The sequence below is a fragment of the Hyalella azteca genome, unplaced genomic scaffold (assembly GCF_000764305.2).
Source record: "Hyalella azteca isolate HAZT.00-mixed unplaced genomic scaffold, Hazt_2.0.2 contig15086, whole genome shotgun sequence".
NCBI classification, from domain to species: domain Eukaryota; kingdom Metazoa; phylum Arthropoda; class Malacostraca; order Amphipoda; family Hyalellidae; genus Hyalella; species Hyalella azteca.
This window is the reverse complement of record NW_025944951.1, coordinates 166,336-184,701: the sequence shown is the minus strand read 5'-3', so window position 1 is coordinate 184,701 and position 18,366 is coordinate 166,336. Positions and strand designations below refer to the sequence as shown.

General features: G+C 40.7%; 2 protein-coding genes across 2 annotated transcripts; one reads left to right on the top strand and one right to left on the bottom strand.

Annotated features, from left to right (window-relative positions):
- Positions 1-1,250: 1,250 nt before the first annotated feature.
- On the top strand, positions 1,251-8,830 carry LOC108680664 (clusterin-associated protein 1). Its single transcript, XM_018169544.2, has 9 exons — positions 1,251-1,366; positions 1,675-1,874; positions 2,356-2,532; positions 3,149-3,244; positions 3,879-4,096; positions 4,593-4,743; positions 6,452-6,632; positions 6,916-7,125; positions 8,796-8,830. The coding sequence occupies exons 1-9, from the start codon at positions 1,345-1,347 to the stop codon at positions 8,828-8,830; spliced, it is 1,290 nt and encodes a 429-aa protein (XP_018025033.1). The 5' UTR covers positions 1,251-1,344.
- Positions 8,831-9,814: 984 nt separating this feature from the next.
- Positions 9,815-17,320, bottom strand: LOC108680671. The gene is made up of 3 exons (XM_047884277.1): positions 17,254-17,320; positions 11,168-12,510; positions 9,815-10,864 (listed from the first exon to the last, which is right to left on the bottom strand). The coding sequence occupies exons 1-3, from the start codon at positions 17,318-17,320 to the stop codon at positions 9,836-9,838; spliced, it is 2,439 nt and encodes an 812-aa protein (XP_047740233.1). The 3' UTR covers positions 9,815-9,835.
- Positions 17,321-18,366: the final 1,046 nt, after the last annotated feature.

The window sequence follows — 18,366 nt, the reverse complement described above, 5'->3', positions numbered from 1 at the left end:
CCGCAACTATGCGCGATCTTCAACAAACGTTTTGTTTATTTGTTTACATTACGATGTTTATGTTTTTTCAGCAAGATATTTTTGGCGGAAACGGTAAAGCAATGCGGATTGCGGAAGTTGAAAATTTTATGAAATGACATGTTTGCAAAGTGCAAACCGCGATTTTTTAATCAAACAAAAATGTATGACATTCGAGCCGCGAGATTTCATACCTACTGAAATTATATGATATTAGAGCCGCGATATTTCAGACAAAAATAGACTTTTCCAGGCTAGCCACTATGTAATGCTAAGTGCAAACTGCAAACCACGATTTTTTCAATCAAACAAAAATTTATGACATTCGAGCCACAAGATTTCACACCTACTGAAATTATATGATATTAGAACCGCGATATTTCCTAAAAAAATTGGACTTTTCCAGCCCTGCAGTGGTAGTTAGCTATGTGCCAGTGCTACCTATCCAGATTTCCAATTGTACAAGAGTCTCAAAATTCAAAAACTTGTAATAGAAATAAGGAATTCCCTTATTAAATTTCAAAAGCTTTGGCATTTTATTTTGTGAGTCGACAGGGGCAGGGAGATCACATGTCACCAAGTTTGACAGATGAGGTTAGGTAGTAGCCTAGCACTCTCCAGTACCTAGTGTCAGTCGATCAATGTTAATACAAGCGAATTACTGTTTTGTTTCACCATGAAAAATACTCATCTATACTTGTAAGAATAGCTCGAAAATTTTGATTTCACGCGACTTACCATTTTTCTTCTAAAATTAAACTACGCTATTAAATTTATGCTTTTAGTAAGTAATTGCACCTCTACAGATCTTCGAACAAGCCGCTCACAATTTGCTCTGTCACGACCTACTTCTCTGCGGGCATTTTTTAGAGAACGGGAACTAGTTTGCCCAGAGATCCGGGTGAAAAAATTGAAAGTGAAATAAATGGTCGACTGGCATATTATATGATTATTTAAAACTTGCAAGAGTTTTTATAGTTAACTGTAACCTTGTCTTGACTTGAAAACTTTTTCCTCGTGAATCTCTCGATTATTATCTTTAATAACCACATCATTATATAGAGAAGACAGAATTGATTAAAATATGTTTCATTGCTCTTTATCTTTTCCGTAAGAATTTTTTCTATTAGTGATATTATATTGGATGCTCCTCCAATGTGCGCCTAAGAGTTCCAATTTGTTCATGCTGTATTATCAGTAACCATAACAACAATGGATCAACAAATCACCTCGTCACGATTTGTCGCTCGACAACGATTCTGTGAATACCGTCACATTCATAATTAATAATTTGCTACAATCTCTAGTCAAAAAGTTTAATTCGTCATGTCATACCGCGAGCTAAGAAGTAAGTTATGAGGACCGTACTCAGGATAAAAAATCGCATATAACAGAAATGTAGAATTGTGGAAGAAATGGACTATTATTATTTTTTCTGCTGCTGTAATTCACAAAATCTTGTGTGCCGCCAGTACCCACCTTAACTAATGGTAGGTGCTGTTGATTATGTTATTTAAATTTTACCAGAACACTACCGAGCTACCTTAAGCACTTCATAATCTTATATTTTATTAGGCAACAAATTCCTTGCTTCTCCAAATCATCTACATTGAATTTCATGGCATAGCTGCTGAACAATATTTTAATCCCTGGTAGACATTACGGAGATGCTCAGAGCCCTGGGCTACCCTAGACTGGTCTCGGTGGAGAACTTCCGAACCCCAAACTTCCCTCTGGTGGCGGAGGTTCTCGCGTGGGTCGTCAAGAGGTTCGACCCAAAGGCGGAGGACCTGCCCTCCATTGTAGAGACGGAGCACGACCGAGTCCTCTTCATCAGGATGGTTGCGCAGTTTATGGTGAGTGGTGTATGGGGTCAAGATGTAAACTTGAAAATTGTTCCTTTCTGAACACAGGAATTGACCATAGGACAACTTGCAGTATGTGGCAGGGCGGCCCAGTGGTTAAAGTTCAGAGTACCATGATTGGCGCAGAGAGGCGAGGGTTCGATCCCAGCTCTGTGCGCCAGTTTCTGGTCAGAATCGGCAAGGAGGCCGGGCGGTTAATCACAGTAGAATTGTAGCAGTGAGTTGCGAGTTCAAGCCCGCAAAATGCTGTGAATGTTCTGCGAATGTTCCTACTAAACGCTGAAACCGCTATATATAACTATAACTTGAGAAAAAGACTGTTCTAATCCCTTGATGTGCGTTTCACCGTCCAGATCAAACTAACATTTGCACTGAATTCCTCAATGCCTACATAATTAAAATGTACTCAACGCATGCCATTACCCGTACCCATTCTTGTCATTCGTTAGCTACACAATTGAATTCCTCGCAGGCGACGAAGGCGCATGTGCGGCTGAACACCAAGAAGCTGTACCAGGCGGACGGGTTCGCCGTGCAGGAGATCCTGAAGGCGTTGACTTTGCTGTACTCCGCCCTGCAGAACAACGACCCGGACAATGACCTCGAGGACGAGGGTGGCACCACACACAACTTCGACATGTCCAATAGGGTGCGTTGCGTCGGGCTTAACAGTTCTTGTTCATATTCGTAGCAAATAATAGTCGTGCTGAGCAATATTTATGCTGAATAATAATTGTGCTAAACTAAAAATTAACTGGAAATTTTCACCGCTCCGAGCATCATTTTGAATGTATGGGTAAACCCCGCCTGGAGGACGGCATATTGAGACAGTGTTTATGCAGTTTAAATAAGCTTGCTCAATATTATTTCAGTTAATTTGATGGAGTGTTATACAGTAGGTATAATGTTAGTTTTCATGAGTGGAAGCGCAGCTAGATTACGCGGAAGCCGAGCAAATTAGAGATAAAAAAAATGATAACTGAAATATTTCGGTGTAGAAAAGTTAACACCATGTAAATGAGGTAATAATTAATAGCCACCGTATATATGGAGCGCCAATGGGTTGGCATAATAGGTCCACCGTACAAACATGGAGGAATAAAAAATCGACAAGGACTGCTATGGAATATGAATATCTGTTTAATCCGATTAGTGACATAAATAACTCCCCAATAATATAACACAATTTATCACACAAATTACTCATATACAAATAAGTCCCCGTCAATACAACCCAGCTGATGACACATATTGCCCTCCACCAGACAGGGGAACTCAAGCAAATCCGGGCGCTGGCGTCGAACATCACAACGAAGGGCGCCGCGCTCTTCGACCTGCTCAGGAGGGAGGTCAACCTTCGGGTAAATTTTCATCTCCCACAATAATTTTCTTCTAATTATTATATGTGAATACATTGAATTTGAAATATCCTTCAGAATTTTTAAGTTGAATTTTCATACACAAGTGATTGTTATGCCACAGACATAACTTGATAAATTTATTGAACATTTTGAAAGGGAGATGCACCCAAATAAGCTAATTCCAACTTTTACATGATAGGTGATGCACATAAACCTAATAATTTAGTTTTCTAGTAAACGAGCCATCTACTACGAACTAATTTGATCGTGATCGTGCAGGAGGCGCCTACGAACCATCTAATTGCATACGTATTTGATCGTATTCTTGCAGGATATGCGTTTGATTCTAATCTCGCATTAATATGATCGTGTTCGTGCGCGAGATGCGCACGAACCTTTAGGTCACGCAGGAATTTGGCTTTTTTCGTGCATTATATGCGGACAAACCTTCTAATCACGCACGAATTTGACCGTATTCATGCAGTATATGCGCATGAACCCTCTAATTACGTACGAACTTGACCGTAATCCTGCAGGAGTTGAACCTTCTAATCACGCACGAATTTGACCGTATTCGTGCAGTAGATGCGCACGAACCTTCTAATCACGCACGAATTTGACCGTATTCGTGCAGGAGATGCGCACGAACGTGATGAACAGGCCGCTCGAGGTGATCGACGTGGAGCGCGGCCTGCAGGAGGCGGTCGCGGCCTGTGAGGCCGAGCTGCGCGAAACGCAGAAGGCCATCGAGAACGTGGCCACCGATGAGGCCACCGTTGAGGCCAAGTGCGAGAAGAAGAAAACGGCGCTCGAGAGGAACCAGAAGCGCCTCCTCGCAATCAAAAAAAGCCGGTGCGCGGATCGCCTTCTGTGATGTTTTCGTTTTTTTTTTTTTTTTGGCTCAGAATAAATTCAAATTGTGGCTAATTAAGGCTTTCGCCCAATTTAGGCTCCAATGATGATGCCTAGTCAGGTATAAGCATGTGAAGGAGAGAATCTACTAATGATTAAACGAAAATAATTATGCTACAGTGCATTTACCCACCCACAAGGTGCAATTAAGGGTAATTAATTAATTTAATTAATTAATCACAGCAGTAGCGGGACGCTATAAAGATACGAAAAGAACAGGGCTGGCAGGGGACCCTGAGTGACGCTATTAGTATTTATTAAGAATAATAATATTTTTTCTTGTTTGCATCTAGATCCTTATTAAAATAGCTCTCGGATTCCAGTCCTGCGTTCATGGACGAGTACGAGAAGCTGGAAGAACAGCTCAAGATCCAGAATAATAATATTTTTTCTTGTTTGCAACTAGATCCTTATTAAATTAGCTCTCGGTTTTCAGTCCAGCGTTCATGGACGAGTACGAGAAGCTGGAAGAACAGCTCAAGATCCACTACAACACATTCGTGCAGCGCTTCATGAGCCTCAGCTACCTGGAACTGCGCCTCGAGGAGAACGAGAAGAACGAGCTCAGCCAGATGTCCCAGCGGGAGGTGCGTGATAGGCTCTTTACTGGATTATTGTGTTTTGTGCTAGGCTCTTTACTGAATTATAGTGTTTTGTGCAAGGCTATTTACTGAATTATTGTGTTATGTGCTAGGCTCTTTACTGAATTATTGTGGTATGTGCTAGGCTCTATACTGAATTATTGTGTTTTGTGCTAGGCTCTTTACTGAATTATTGTGTTTTTTGCTAGGCTCTTCACTGAATTATTGTGTTTTGTGCTTGGCTCTTTACTGAAGTATTGTGCTATGTGCTAGGCTCTTTACTGAATTATTGTGTTTTGTGCTTGGCTCTTTACTGAATTATTGTGTTTTTTGCTAGGCTCTTTACTGAATTATTGTGTTATGTGCTAGGCTCTTTACTGAATTATTGTGTTAATAAGCCTCAAATATTTCTAGGTCACCCAACGCAAGAGTGTAACTAAAGTCTTGAAGGAATCTCAGAGAAATTAATACAGGGAGGGTTATTAAATTTTTACATCTTACCGCATTAACATATAAGTACCGCTTATACATAATGGAACAGCAAGCAAATATTTTCCGTAAATAATTTATTCAAGTTAAATTCCTTGATTTAATCTACTTTTCCTTATAATTCCCATTGATATTGAGACATTTATCATATGTATCTTGGGACCAGATTTGCATGCCATCGACAAGTGGCATGGCCTGATAAGACAATTGATGGGCGCCTGATAAGACAATTTCACAAGAACACTTTTTGCTACAGAAGAGAACTTTTTAGCAATTGCCGACATAATGAATAGTCTGTTATCTTTCACTTTACAGTCCACTTTTTACAGCAGATCATCGGTATTGACTGAAGGTCTTCCATTTCGATCCTCATCAAGGATATTCGTGCGGTATCTTTAAAGTCCCTAGCCTATTCCCGCACCATTCCATCACTATTTCCATTCCATCGTATGATATTTTCACCACGCTTTTCACTGACTTGGCGATGAATGCCAACTGATTTTTATCCTTTACCACCGTATGTCACTCTCCGGGAACATACAATCGAACGTAAACTATTGAGTGCAGCAACCTGAGGACGTTTGTACGCAACAGAGAACATTTTAAAGTTGTACGTGGCGGCAACCATCAGTGCAAGTCATTTTGCGCTCACTAGAACGTATCCTTTTTGGGAAGTAGGCGCGTAACAATATTGCTCCGGTTACTAATATTATTAATATTACTAATATAATATTATATTAGTAATACTAATATACTACTAAGGCTTGTGACAATATATTGCTCCGGTTACTCATGTCAGGCGGTAGAGGGTTAGGCCATGAACACATAGAAATACACGCACTTTGCAGTCGTCGGGATTCTCAATAGGTAAATGCATTTAAATCACATAAATAAATTTTGACTCGATTCAATTGTTCGTTAAGGTCGTCTGAGGCTTCCCAACAGATGTAGCTACACGGCGCACATGCACTAAACGGTGGATAATTTATAAACGGTACTTACTCTTAAAAAGTCTTGTAGAATTTTGTATCGTTAGGGCATTCCTGTTTCAGCATAGGACAGCGATAGAGAGAAAAGTGAACAGCGTTATTTAATTGTCATCGCGCTGTGCGGGCAAACGACAAGGGAATTTAAAACGTTTCGTACTTCATTATTAGTGTAGGTAAAAATTACTTCTTTGATTTATTGATAACTTTTTTTTTTGCAACGAACTATTGTCTCCCAGGCCGTCAACAAGCGAGTCGTTGACATGAAAAGCCACGGAGGCTTCGAAAATTTCGGTGACGACTCAGAAGAAGACAGCGCAGGTGATGGTGATGAAGACGACGATGATGATGATGATGACGACTACGAGCGCCCTATGAACTCTTTCAAACAGGAGAAACCAGAAGAGAAAAAACTCAAAGGTTCGCAAAACTTCGCATGTATATCAAATTCTTCATATTTTAAAAATTTTCATAGTCACAATCATGATTTTGTTTTTCTAGCGGGTTCATGCTGGCCCCACGGATAGTCGTTTAAGTCGATTGTTGGCCCTCATTCATCTAAAGATGGCCTCTGATCATTCGTCTACGAAGTGTACTAACTTTAAAAATGTTGTAAGTTTTGGTGCAAATACTTATATTGATTATTATTTAAATATTTATCAATATTTATCCGCGTTTGTGTTAAATTCGTATCGTACGTCAGGCGGTGGGCGCGTGTTCGGCAGCATGACGGGGGGTGGGGAGCTGGACTCCCTCAGCGACACGGAGCTCAACCTGGACGACGAAGGCCTCCCCGACGGGGTACGGCCGCCCCTCAAGGGCCTCGACTCTGAGGACCTGGAGGATGAGCTGGGGGGAGGGGTGGAAGCCCTGCTGGAGGAGGAGGGGGGAGTGAGGGGAGGAGGAGGTGTTGGTCAGAGGGGGTTGAGGAGGCCGGCAGCAGCCGCAACGTCCCAAGTTCTCGACGATGAAGATAACGATTTTTAACCTAATTTTTAACGATTTTTAACCTAATTCAATATTAAAATCAATTCGAGTTATGGTAAATTTTAACCTAATTCAATTTTAAAATCAATTCGAGTTATGGTCAATTTTAACCTAATTCAATATTAAAATCAATTCGAGTTATGGTCAATAATTATTCTTGGTGAAGACCCTGTAAAAATTTATCTGATCAAGAATGTGTTATTCTAATTTGGCATCTGTTAAAGTTTAATTTGTATACAAACTCTTGTTGATTTTATAAATGTTTCTAAAGTTATGTATTGAATTTTCAAGGTAATGAGAGGTCAAGTAAAAACAAGAATAGAATTAGAGAAATTCATGTCTATATATATTTATTAACAAATAGAGACTGAGCATTTTATTTTCATCATATTTATTCACGAGTTAATATGATAAAATTTTATATTCTACTCATAAACTATTGATACGGGGCGAGATATTATTATTGTCCTTCAATAATACAAATTAGGCAATAATATCATTAATAATTTTCGAAAATGTCATCATCGGATAAGGAATATTTACAATTCAATGAAAATGGCGATGCGTTCTTTTCAGAACTGAAACACAAAGTCGACATTCGATTATTTTGGAGCTTCGTAATCAAATGAAAATTACATGATTAGCAGAGGTAAAATATTTCTAATAATTACTATAAGGGTCATTAAATAACGACAATTAGGTGAACTAGTTAAACACATCCAACCATTATCATGTAAACCAGTTCAACATATCCAACCATTATCATGTAAACTGTCTCTTATACACATCTAGATGTGTATAAGAGACAGCATGTAAACCAGTTCAACATATCCAACCATTATCATGTAAACCAGTTCAACATATCCAACCATTATCATGTAAACCAGTTCAACGTCTCCAACCATTATCATACAAATTTGCAACCGTCTTATCTATGGTTCAAAATCAAGCTAAGATTCATTTCATGTTATTTCATTTTGCAATATTTAAATAAATAATTTTTTAGTGAGAATTTCCACCATTGGAGATGAAGAAAAACCTTAAAAGAGTGGAAATGTGAATGGAGACAAACGTTTGACGCCTTTAATGATAATCAATACTACCTTAGCGCTTTAGTTCCATTCAATTGTTTGCAAACCTATACATAAATAATTTGATTTTATTCATTATTTTCCATTGATATGAATATAATGTATATTCATGCTGGGAACAGGCAGATGTAGTGTAAGTCTTATTGAATTTTGATGTGTCATTCATAACGGACCCATGAAACGTTCACTCATTACAGCCTCATGAAACGTTCACTCATTACAGCTTCATGAAACGTTCACTCATTATAGCTTCATGAAACGTTCACTCATTATAGCTTCATGAAACGTTCACTCATTACAGCCTCATGAAACGTTCACTCATTACAGCTTCATTAAACGTTCACTCATTACAGCCTCATGAAACGTTCACTCATTACAGACTGATCACTGCTCTGCCTGTCAACGAACAAATGAACAAAACTTCGAAAATAAATCAAATAACTTTTTCGATAATTAAATCAACGAATAAAACTGATTAAATAACTGATATGCTTTTATTTGACAGGGGATTTACACATTCAGAAGGATATGTTCTTGTGAACAAGTCTGGGGATTAACATAGTTGTTTGTTTGTTTTGCATATTTAAATGCCATTGGATTAACTTCCCAAATTGTTAGCGAGTTTGACGAAACAATTATTCACCAAAAATATCAGTGATGAGGAAAAAGTTAGATGTAGTTTCGTACAAATTTTTGTATTCAGATATACATAGTTATCATATAATAGTCATTTACTTAGAACACTGCATCAAATCCGACATAAAAACAGTAAATTTTTGAAAGGACTAGCAGAATATTTGTGCCACATACGTACTAAAATGAGCGCATCTGTCCACTTTGATCAAGTTCTTTATATATGAGTGTACTAGATTACTAAACGGGCGTTAAATACGGTCTTAGATAGATTAAAGTTAGGTAAGGTAGCATGCAGGTACACTTTACAAGGTGAATGTTGAAGATTTAAAAAACTTTAAGTACTAATCCTTACGAATCTAATGAAATTTTTCCAGCCCGCCCGCGGGGGAAAGTTTGACATATTAAATTGAAGAAGAATGTTCACGCAGCCGACGCCTTCTGCCCGACACGATAATTGACAATCCATAAGGACAATAAAGTTCATAAATTACTCTACTTCGGCTCAAAGGTCTACCAACGGCCTCAAACCTCTGGCATCATTCCAGTGTAAAAGCATCAGTTCGCTGCAACCTGGTGACCACTTTCAGCCACCTCCTACGGCCTTCGAGTTCGTGTCGCAATGAATACGTGCATCAAGTAGCATTACAATGGCAACTTCCTACGGCCGTTGGAGTCTTCGAGGACGTTGGGGCATCAAGTAGCATAGTAGTAGGAAGTTGCCACTGTACGTTCATCAAGTAGCATTACAGTGGCAACTTCCTACGGCCTCGGCTTCGCGTTGGAGTCTTCGAGGACGTTGGTGTGGCTCTACGTGCATCAAGTAGTATTACAGTGGCAACTTCCTACGGCCTCGGCTTCGTGTTGGAGTCTTCGAGGACGTTGGGGTGGCTCTACGTGCATCAAGTAGCATTACAGTGGCAACTTCCTACGGCCTCGGCTTCGCGTTGGAGGCTTCGAGGACGTTGGGGTGGCAGGAGGCGTTCTGTTCTTACGTTCTTCCAGTTTTTCCCGCAGTGACGTCAGAGTTGAGATGGAAGCTCCTGTGCCGGATCGCACATGTCTGCCTGTCAAAGCTCTGGTGGGTTTCTTTTTAATTATTAGCCCGTTCATTATGTTACTACACGACGGAACTGGAGGTAAAATTTCTTGTTTTTGGTGATCAGCTGGACTGGTTTGCCTTATTGAGTTTGTTCTTAAACAAATGCTCTCTGATTCGTTTCCTGTTCTGTCATCTACTGAATCAGTTTCACCACTAGTTCCACCATTAATATTTTCTCTCAAGAATGTGTTGACGTCATTCACTGAGTAAAGATCTCTAAAAATATTGAAGTTCTTGATATTGATGGTGTTAGTACGCGAAGGCTCTTTCTGTAGCCGTGACAAATCCGCTGCAAAGTTGCTGTCGAGCTGGTCTCTAGATTCTTCGTGTAATTTGTCGAAACTTGTCGACGGCCCTGGTGATTGTCTTTGGACTTCACGCGAGCAGGAAGGCAAATTCGGCAATGAGTAATTAGCTCGCATCAAATTAAACTTGTTCGCTTCCCACCCCTGGAACGGAGGCGTGAAAAACTCAGGGTCGAGCGAAAAACCTCCTCGCACGAGACCCTCATCCAGGCTGGTGGCTCTAAGGAATTGTTTCTTGTGGCGATGAGTAGACATAGGGTAGGTGCGGGACGACTGCCCAGAGAAAAGTTCTTGTCTGGACTTTAATGAAGGATTTGGCGATAATGAAATCGCAGAAGAGTGATTTGATGTTTGGGAGCTGCGCGAAGTTTCACCGTTGGTCGAGGGCTCCAATGTGTTGTGGTAAACGTCGTGGTGAGGTGATGGGGCATTCAATAAATGTAGGTTTTCTGACATTTCCGTCTGTTGGTGAACTTGAGGTAAGAGAAGAGTTGCCAGGTACGCCGAATAAATGTCACTGATGGAAGATGGGACCTGAAAAATGTACGAATTATTAACTGTTGGCAATTGAAATTTTGCAAGAACCCTGATATATAGTATATCTAAATATTGAGACTTTTTTCAAGAAAATACGTCCCTAATTTTTCCTTGTAAGTAATGGCTGATAAGTTGGTACTGTAAACAAATGAAATAAAGCAATGCATCTATACTGGTCACCTTTCGGCTGAACAAACTTCACAAATGACTCACCAGTCGAGAAATTTTTCAATGCAGTTATTCTCTGACTCAGTCAACAACAACAATTGATTATCTTGAAGAATTTTCAGAGAAATTTACCTGTCGGTTAAACGAAGTGGGTGGTGGAGAGGCCTTCTGCATCTTCATGATCTCCTGAAATCCTGCTGGTCCAGCAGCCGAAGTCTCGGCCAGCAGATAAGGCAAATAATTAAGGTACATGTAGGCCCCATATAGACCGTCATGAGAGCACTTCGTTGCGTCTGCCCAGTCACCTCCACCGCTGCAAGCAAAACCTTTCTGGGGACTTGATTTATGGTCGCAAAGTCCTGGTTTTAGTTCGGTGTTCACGGGCGAAACGGGATGAGATTTTTGAGTTGTTGGCGCATCCCTACTCTCACGATTAAGCTGCAACAATTCTGAATATTGTTTCATTCGCATTTTTTCATAATGATGTACTAATGATAGTTGGGAATTTACAGAAGACGAGATACCATTTCGATTGTTATTGCCGGCCGGAGACCCAACTGTGGAAGCCTCTTGATTATCGGTCATAAAATCGTGTGATTTTTGATTATTCAATCGCTCAATTTCTTGCTGATTTCTTACTAATAATTCTAAAGAGCTTAGATCAGAAAACCCACAGGCATGATAATTATTTCTTCTGTATTCTTCAAGAAAATTCCTTCCGTTTGAGCGCCCCGAACTGCCACCACATATTTTTTCTGGACTCTGCAAACGTCTCCTCTTGACACGAGCGAATGGCGAGGTCGATGGAAGAGACTGGATTCCAAAACCGTTGCAGGGGGTAACCACGGTCCAGTCCTCTGCTCGGACGACATCCAGACTTCTTTTAGTTGGGGGAGAGGGCGGGGAAGGACTTAGGTTAGGTTTAAGTTCCCCGGCACCTGTCACCCCCACCGCCACGGGAGTGCAGAAGGTGGTGTCACCGACTCCAGATTCCAGTCTGGGTCCAGTTGTCAGGTCCATTGGCTGATCGTCCGTGTCAGTGCACTTCATGTTCATCGTGGCGACGAGTGGTGAGGAGTTGAGTGATGTGGGGTGCAGTTGTGTTGTGTTGAGTGGTGAGGGGTTGAGTGGTGAGGGTCGCAATTGTGGGGCGTTAAATGCTGTGGCGTTGGGTATGTTGAATTGTGTGGGGTTGGGTGGTGAGGGTCGCTGTTCTGTGGTGTTGAATGGTGTGGGGTGCAGTTGTGTTGTGTCGAGTGGTGAGGGGTTGAGTGGTGAGGGTCGCAATTGTGTGTTGTTGAATGCTGTGGCCTTAAGTGGTTTGAGATGCTGTTCTGTGGCGCTGAATGGTGAGGCGTTGAGTGATGTGGGGTGCAGTTGTGTTGTGTTGAGTGGTGTGGAGTTTGGTGATGTAGGGAGAAGTTGTGTGGCGTGGAGTGGTGCGGAGGCAGACGAACGTTGTGTGCCACTGTCATCTGCACGAACATGTAAATACATTATCATCCTGGGACATTTTGAGAGTTCAACTAAAAACATGCAATCAAACAGGCAATAATGTTTCGCTGGGCATTATTAAAGGCAAGTAACATCTTGCTTGCGGACTGCGGCCTGCGCCTTTTACTCATGTCGGCTGAACAATAGAGCAGCAATTCATGTAAAATAGCACTTGATTTAGAAACTCATACAAATTGCTATTGAAGATGAAAATATACAAGAGTCTGGATTACAGAATACAGTAAACATTCATTGTACGGAGTTTTGGCACTTGTGAGAAGAGCGTCACAAGGAGGCCGTGCAGCAGTGAGGCCGTGTAGAGCGAGGCCATGTAGCAGTGAGGCCATGCATCAGTGAGGCCATGCAGCAGTGAGGCCATGCATCAGTGAGGCCATGCAGTAGTGAGGCCATGCAGCAGTGAGGCCATGCAGCAGTGAGGCCATGCAGCAGTGAGGCCATGCAGCAGTGAGGCCATGCAGCAGTGAGGCCATGCAGCAGTGAGGCCATGCAGCAGTGAGGCCATGCAGCAGTGANATATCACTCATCCAGCGTTCCCACGACACCCTATCACTCCCCCAGCGTTCCCACGACACCCTATCACTCCCCCAGCGTTCCCACGACACCCTATCACTCCCCCAGCGTTCCCACGACACTATATCACTCATCCAGCGTTCCCACGACACTATATCACTCATCCAGCGTTCCCACGACACCCTATCACTCCCCCAGCGATCAGAGACATGATCTCTAGGTCGTTCGAGACACCCGTTGCTCAGAGTGGCCTGGGACTGCTACCGTTCACATAAATACATTGTCATTTCCGGAATATATATTATTTAATACAACCTAATTATTGCTGATTAAGATCACTAAATAATTAATAGATGTTTTCTCTGGTCCATAATAGATTATTAAGATCGTATCGATTGCATGAAGGTCTACACACAAGCATTCTTGCTTATAAGCGGGTTAGCAGCGATCACTCGGTCTCGCGCTATTCTCAAGCGGGTCTAAATAAAGACCCCGTGGCTGCCTCTTTTTATAGCGACTTTTCCGCAGTTGTTTAAAGGCTAAAAATAAGCCACGCTGCTCTAGCTGATCTCCCGCTACTTTCTGCGAGACTTTGCATGTGACCGCCAAGCTGCATTTGCTTATGGCAACACTGCATGAAAACTGCAGGTGTTATGGTCATTATGGCGACACTGCATGAGAACTGCAGGTGTTATGGTCATTTGCTTATGGCAACACTGCATGAGAACTGCAGGTGTTATGGTCATTATGGCAACACTGCATGTGAACTGCAGGTGTTATGGCCTTTATGGCAACACTGCATGTGAACTGCAGGTGTTATGGCCTTTATGGCAACACTGCATGTGAACTGCAGGTGTTATGGTTATTTGCTTATGGCAACACTGCATATGAACTGCTTATGGCAACACTGCATGAGAACTGCAGGTGTTATGGTCATTTGCTTATGGTGACACTACATGAGAACCATATGGCATGTAGTGTAAGTTGCGCTTTTGCCGTTTGCGTATAACAACGCGATAAATATACATATAAAGTATGATTAATTGCATGAATAAATCTATGCCTTGTTACATACAATAAGTGAATCTCGCTGACGGAGATTCAAATTGGTGCTGTGGACGCGAAAATTGCAGGCTGTTGCAAAGACTGGAGGATGTAAGATCACGTTTTAATTCAATGCATTGTTACATACAATAAGTAAATGAAAGCAATCATGTCGCCTACCATTACGTATAATTTGTGGCACCGTTATTACTATGACTAAATTATATATTGGCGCGTTGTACGAGGCTAACGCTGTCACTGAAATGATAGAAAAGCTCTACGAACCTGTCCCCTGGTTCCATAATCAGGATTATGTAAAATAATCTAATAATAATGGCAACGGCTCGAAACGGTATTCTCGAAATTGTCACTGAAATGTAAGAAAAGCTCTGTAAACCTGACCCATGGTTACACAATCAGGACCAATTACAATAAAATAATAATAATGGCTACGGCTATCAAGGCAGCAGTAAACCATTTATTATAATATTTACAACTTCTCGAAATATTCACTGAAATTTTAGAAAAGCTCTACAAACTTGTCCCCCGGATACATTATCAGTACTAAACACAATAATAATAATTATACAACGGTTATCAAGGCAGCAGTAAACCATTTATTATAATATTTACAGCCGTATTCTCACCCACCTCATTTTGGGAGTGCGTAGCTCACTTAGATACTAGCTATCCTTACTACCTGCCTTGTGATAGCCCAATGATGGGCATCGGGTTAAACTGCTGGCTTTCTAAGTTACAATTGTATTTATTGAATGTGGTCATGTATTAATAGTGTTCAAGATGTATATACACGCCTTCCTCATTCAGATAATGAATATATTATATGTAAATTGGGGATCTGACGAGCTGGATAAAATCGGAGAGATATTCTTCTGTCGGTTAAATGTGATTATTTTATAAAAGTAATAATTGTTCTTGAAGTTAAATTGGACCGAGTTATTAATCATTACTCGTTGTGCGTAATGAAAGTGATTATAGATTCAAAATAATTGTTAAATGCTTCCATTATTCAGAATGGGAAAATTATAGTCTAATTATTAACTCGCTGAAGAAGTGACTTGTTGAAATATAATGTAAACTTGTATATAACTTGTAACTAAACTTGTATATACTATATAATAATGTAAAATATAATGTAATGACTGAGTTAAGTATGCACTACAAACGGAGCGCCAGTTCCACTGAACTGCAGTGTAATTCGTGGCACCAAACACTGCACTGGCACCAGACACTGCAGGCCGTTAGTGACACACTGACACTGCAGGTGGTTTGGGTGTTGGCACTGGTGGTGGTTGAGGTGGTGGTGGCGGTGGTTGAGGTGGTGGTGGTGGTGGTGGTTGAGGTGGTGGTGGTTGAGGAGCGGGTGGATGTGTTGTGTTCGGTGCACATTGTAGTATTGGATGCATGTGTAAAATCTCTGCCTGTGAGATGTTTGTGTTGATGTGTTGATGTTGATTCTTGTTGCGCTGTTTGTGTTAATGGTGTTGGCACGGAAGGAAAAGCGCGATGTGGTGTGGGTGGTTTTGCTGGTGGTGGTATGGAAGGTGATAGTGATAAATGAGAATGTGGTGGTGGTGGTGGTGGTCGTGGTAGAGGTATGCATGGTATGGTGGTGATGGTACAATGGTGCAGGTGATGGCGGTGGTGGTAGTGCCATGGTGCAGGTGGTGGCGGTGGCGGTAGTGGTGCAGGTGCTGGTAGTGGTGCAGGTGCTGGTAGTGGTGCAGGTACTGGTAGTGGTGCAGGTGCTGGTAGTGGTGCAGGTTGTAGTAGTAGTGCAGGTGGTGGTAGTGGTGAAGGCGGTGTACATGGAAGTAATGGAGTGGTAGGTACATTGTGCTAAGATTGACACGAGCTACTAAGTTTTTTTTCGTTATTGTTCATCTTACGACTAATGGTTTGAGTACCTCATTATAGTAGTGCCATCAATGGTTTGAGTGCCGACCATCAGCGTCAGGAGCTTTCCTCGGACGAATGTGGGAGGGAAGGACTAAAGGTGAATCTTAGATTTATTAATATTCATATACAGGGTCCACTAGACCTTATATTATAATAGAATAGAATAGAAGTGTCGGCACTGAATAAATAGGCCCATATGGCCTGTTCCAAAACATTTTTACCTGCTATTTACACACAATATTTATTTATATCCAGTGTGCATGTGTGAATTTCTTATGGAAGTTGCGATGAAACAAATTATTTATCAGATGCTTCAACATTAGACGCTATTCTAAAGAATAGCGTCTAACTTATTAAAACTTCACAGTATTAATGATAAGTAAAGAAAAACTAGACGTATTTTGCTTTCAATATTTCACTTCAATTATCAAGCAGGGGTCGGGGCCGGCGTTATCACTCGTATTTGTATATGCAAAAGCATCTACAAGAACTTATTTAAGGTATTTAATTTTGAGAAAAAGCAGCGATGTAATCCAATAAGGACATTATTATCAAGAAATATATCAGTTATCAATTTATTATTATTATTGCTTACCTTAATTTTGATGGTGCTTATGTATAACATAATTTCATAATAGCCTCGCTGTAAAGTGCAAACGAGAAAGGCATACGATGCTGCAATAAACCCTTCCGTCTGGACGATGTCTTTGCCAGACAATTGCTGCACCGAGGCTCGTTTGCCAGACAATTGCTGCACCGATGCTCGTTTGCCAGACAATTGCTGCACCAATGCTCGTTTGCCAGACAATTGCTGCACCAATGCTCGTTTGCCAGACAATTGCTGCACTAATGCTCGTTTGCCAGACAATTGCTGCACCGATGCTCGTTTGCCAGACAATTGCTGCACTAATGCTCGTTTGCCAGACAATTGCTGCACCGATGCTCGTTTGCCAGACAATTGCTGCACTAATGCTCGTTTGCCAGACAATTGCTGCACTAATGCACGTTTGCCAGACAATTGCTGCACTAATGCTCGTTTGCCAGACAATTGCTGCACTAATGCACGTTTGCCAGAGAACTGCTGCACCGAGGCACGTTTGCCAGACAACTGCTGCAACAATGCGAGTTATTCTACCGTGGATGAATTGCCTTATTAATTAAGTGAGAATTAATTACTTAATGCAATATAGACAGATTTTAATAGCAAATAAAGCAGTTCTGGAACTCACCCAACACGCCGGAGCTTCTCTCACCGCTGAAGTTTGTCCCGCACAGACCCGCGTCTTCGTTGTCCATTTACAAGCCACTGGGCATAGTCTTTAGGATTTTTTATTATTGTTATCTCTTTTTGGTATATTAGGTTTTACTCTTAAAAATTCGACTCTTTCTTTCTCATTTAATAAAAATAATTTCTTTTTATTTAATAATCTTATCTTGAATTATAGGAACTTTCATTCGAAGGGAACAGGTTTCATTTGATTTTTAAAATTTCGAATTGATTGACGGGGAGAAAAAACGTGTGACCTTCCCATCAGACGTCACGAGGAGCACTGACCTGAGAGACCGCGAGGTCAACCCACAACTGAGGTCACGGGGCGGGGTCAGGTCAGGATAGGTCACGGGTTTTTAGGTGGGAGGAGCATGTCGTAGTTAATAGGTTCAGGAGAACTAATTCATTAATATCATAAAACCTTGCAGCTTGCCTTCATTGTATCACCGGCTAATTAGAAAGTATCATTAGAGCAGGAAAAATGAGATTGAGAATAACAATCAGAGGAACACATTGACAAAATTGATGAAATTCTCAAAGTTGCATAATTTTAAATAAATTGATATGAAATTGTAACATGTTAACATATAAGTTGACATGTTAAATAAAATGTATAAATTTTGTTTATATTTTAACGTGTTAAGACTTGAAATATCATTTTAACATGTTAGTTCACTTGCTAACGTTTTACCATGCTAATTCACTTGATAAAATTTTATCTTGTAAAGAATTGTGATAACATTCGAACATGATATTGCATTATTTCGCATTTTAACATGTTAGCATACGTGCTGAAATCTCAAAATATTAATACGTATTTCATCATTTCAACATGGCAACCATTTAACATTTTACTTCGTTTATTTAAACATATTCATACATGTGTTAACATTGCAATTAGATTTGAATTAACCAATTGCTTCCTTCACTTAAATTTGATAGACAATTTATCATAAGCAATATTGTTACCGAGTATATTACCTTCATCGCTTTCTTCCTCCACCATTCCGTTGTGTGTTGTGGTCTGAAAGCCACGCATGCATAATTCGCAACGTTAAACTTTAACTCTTTC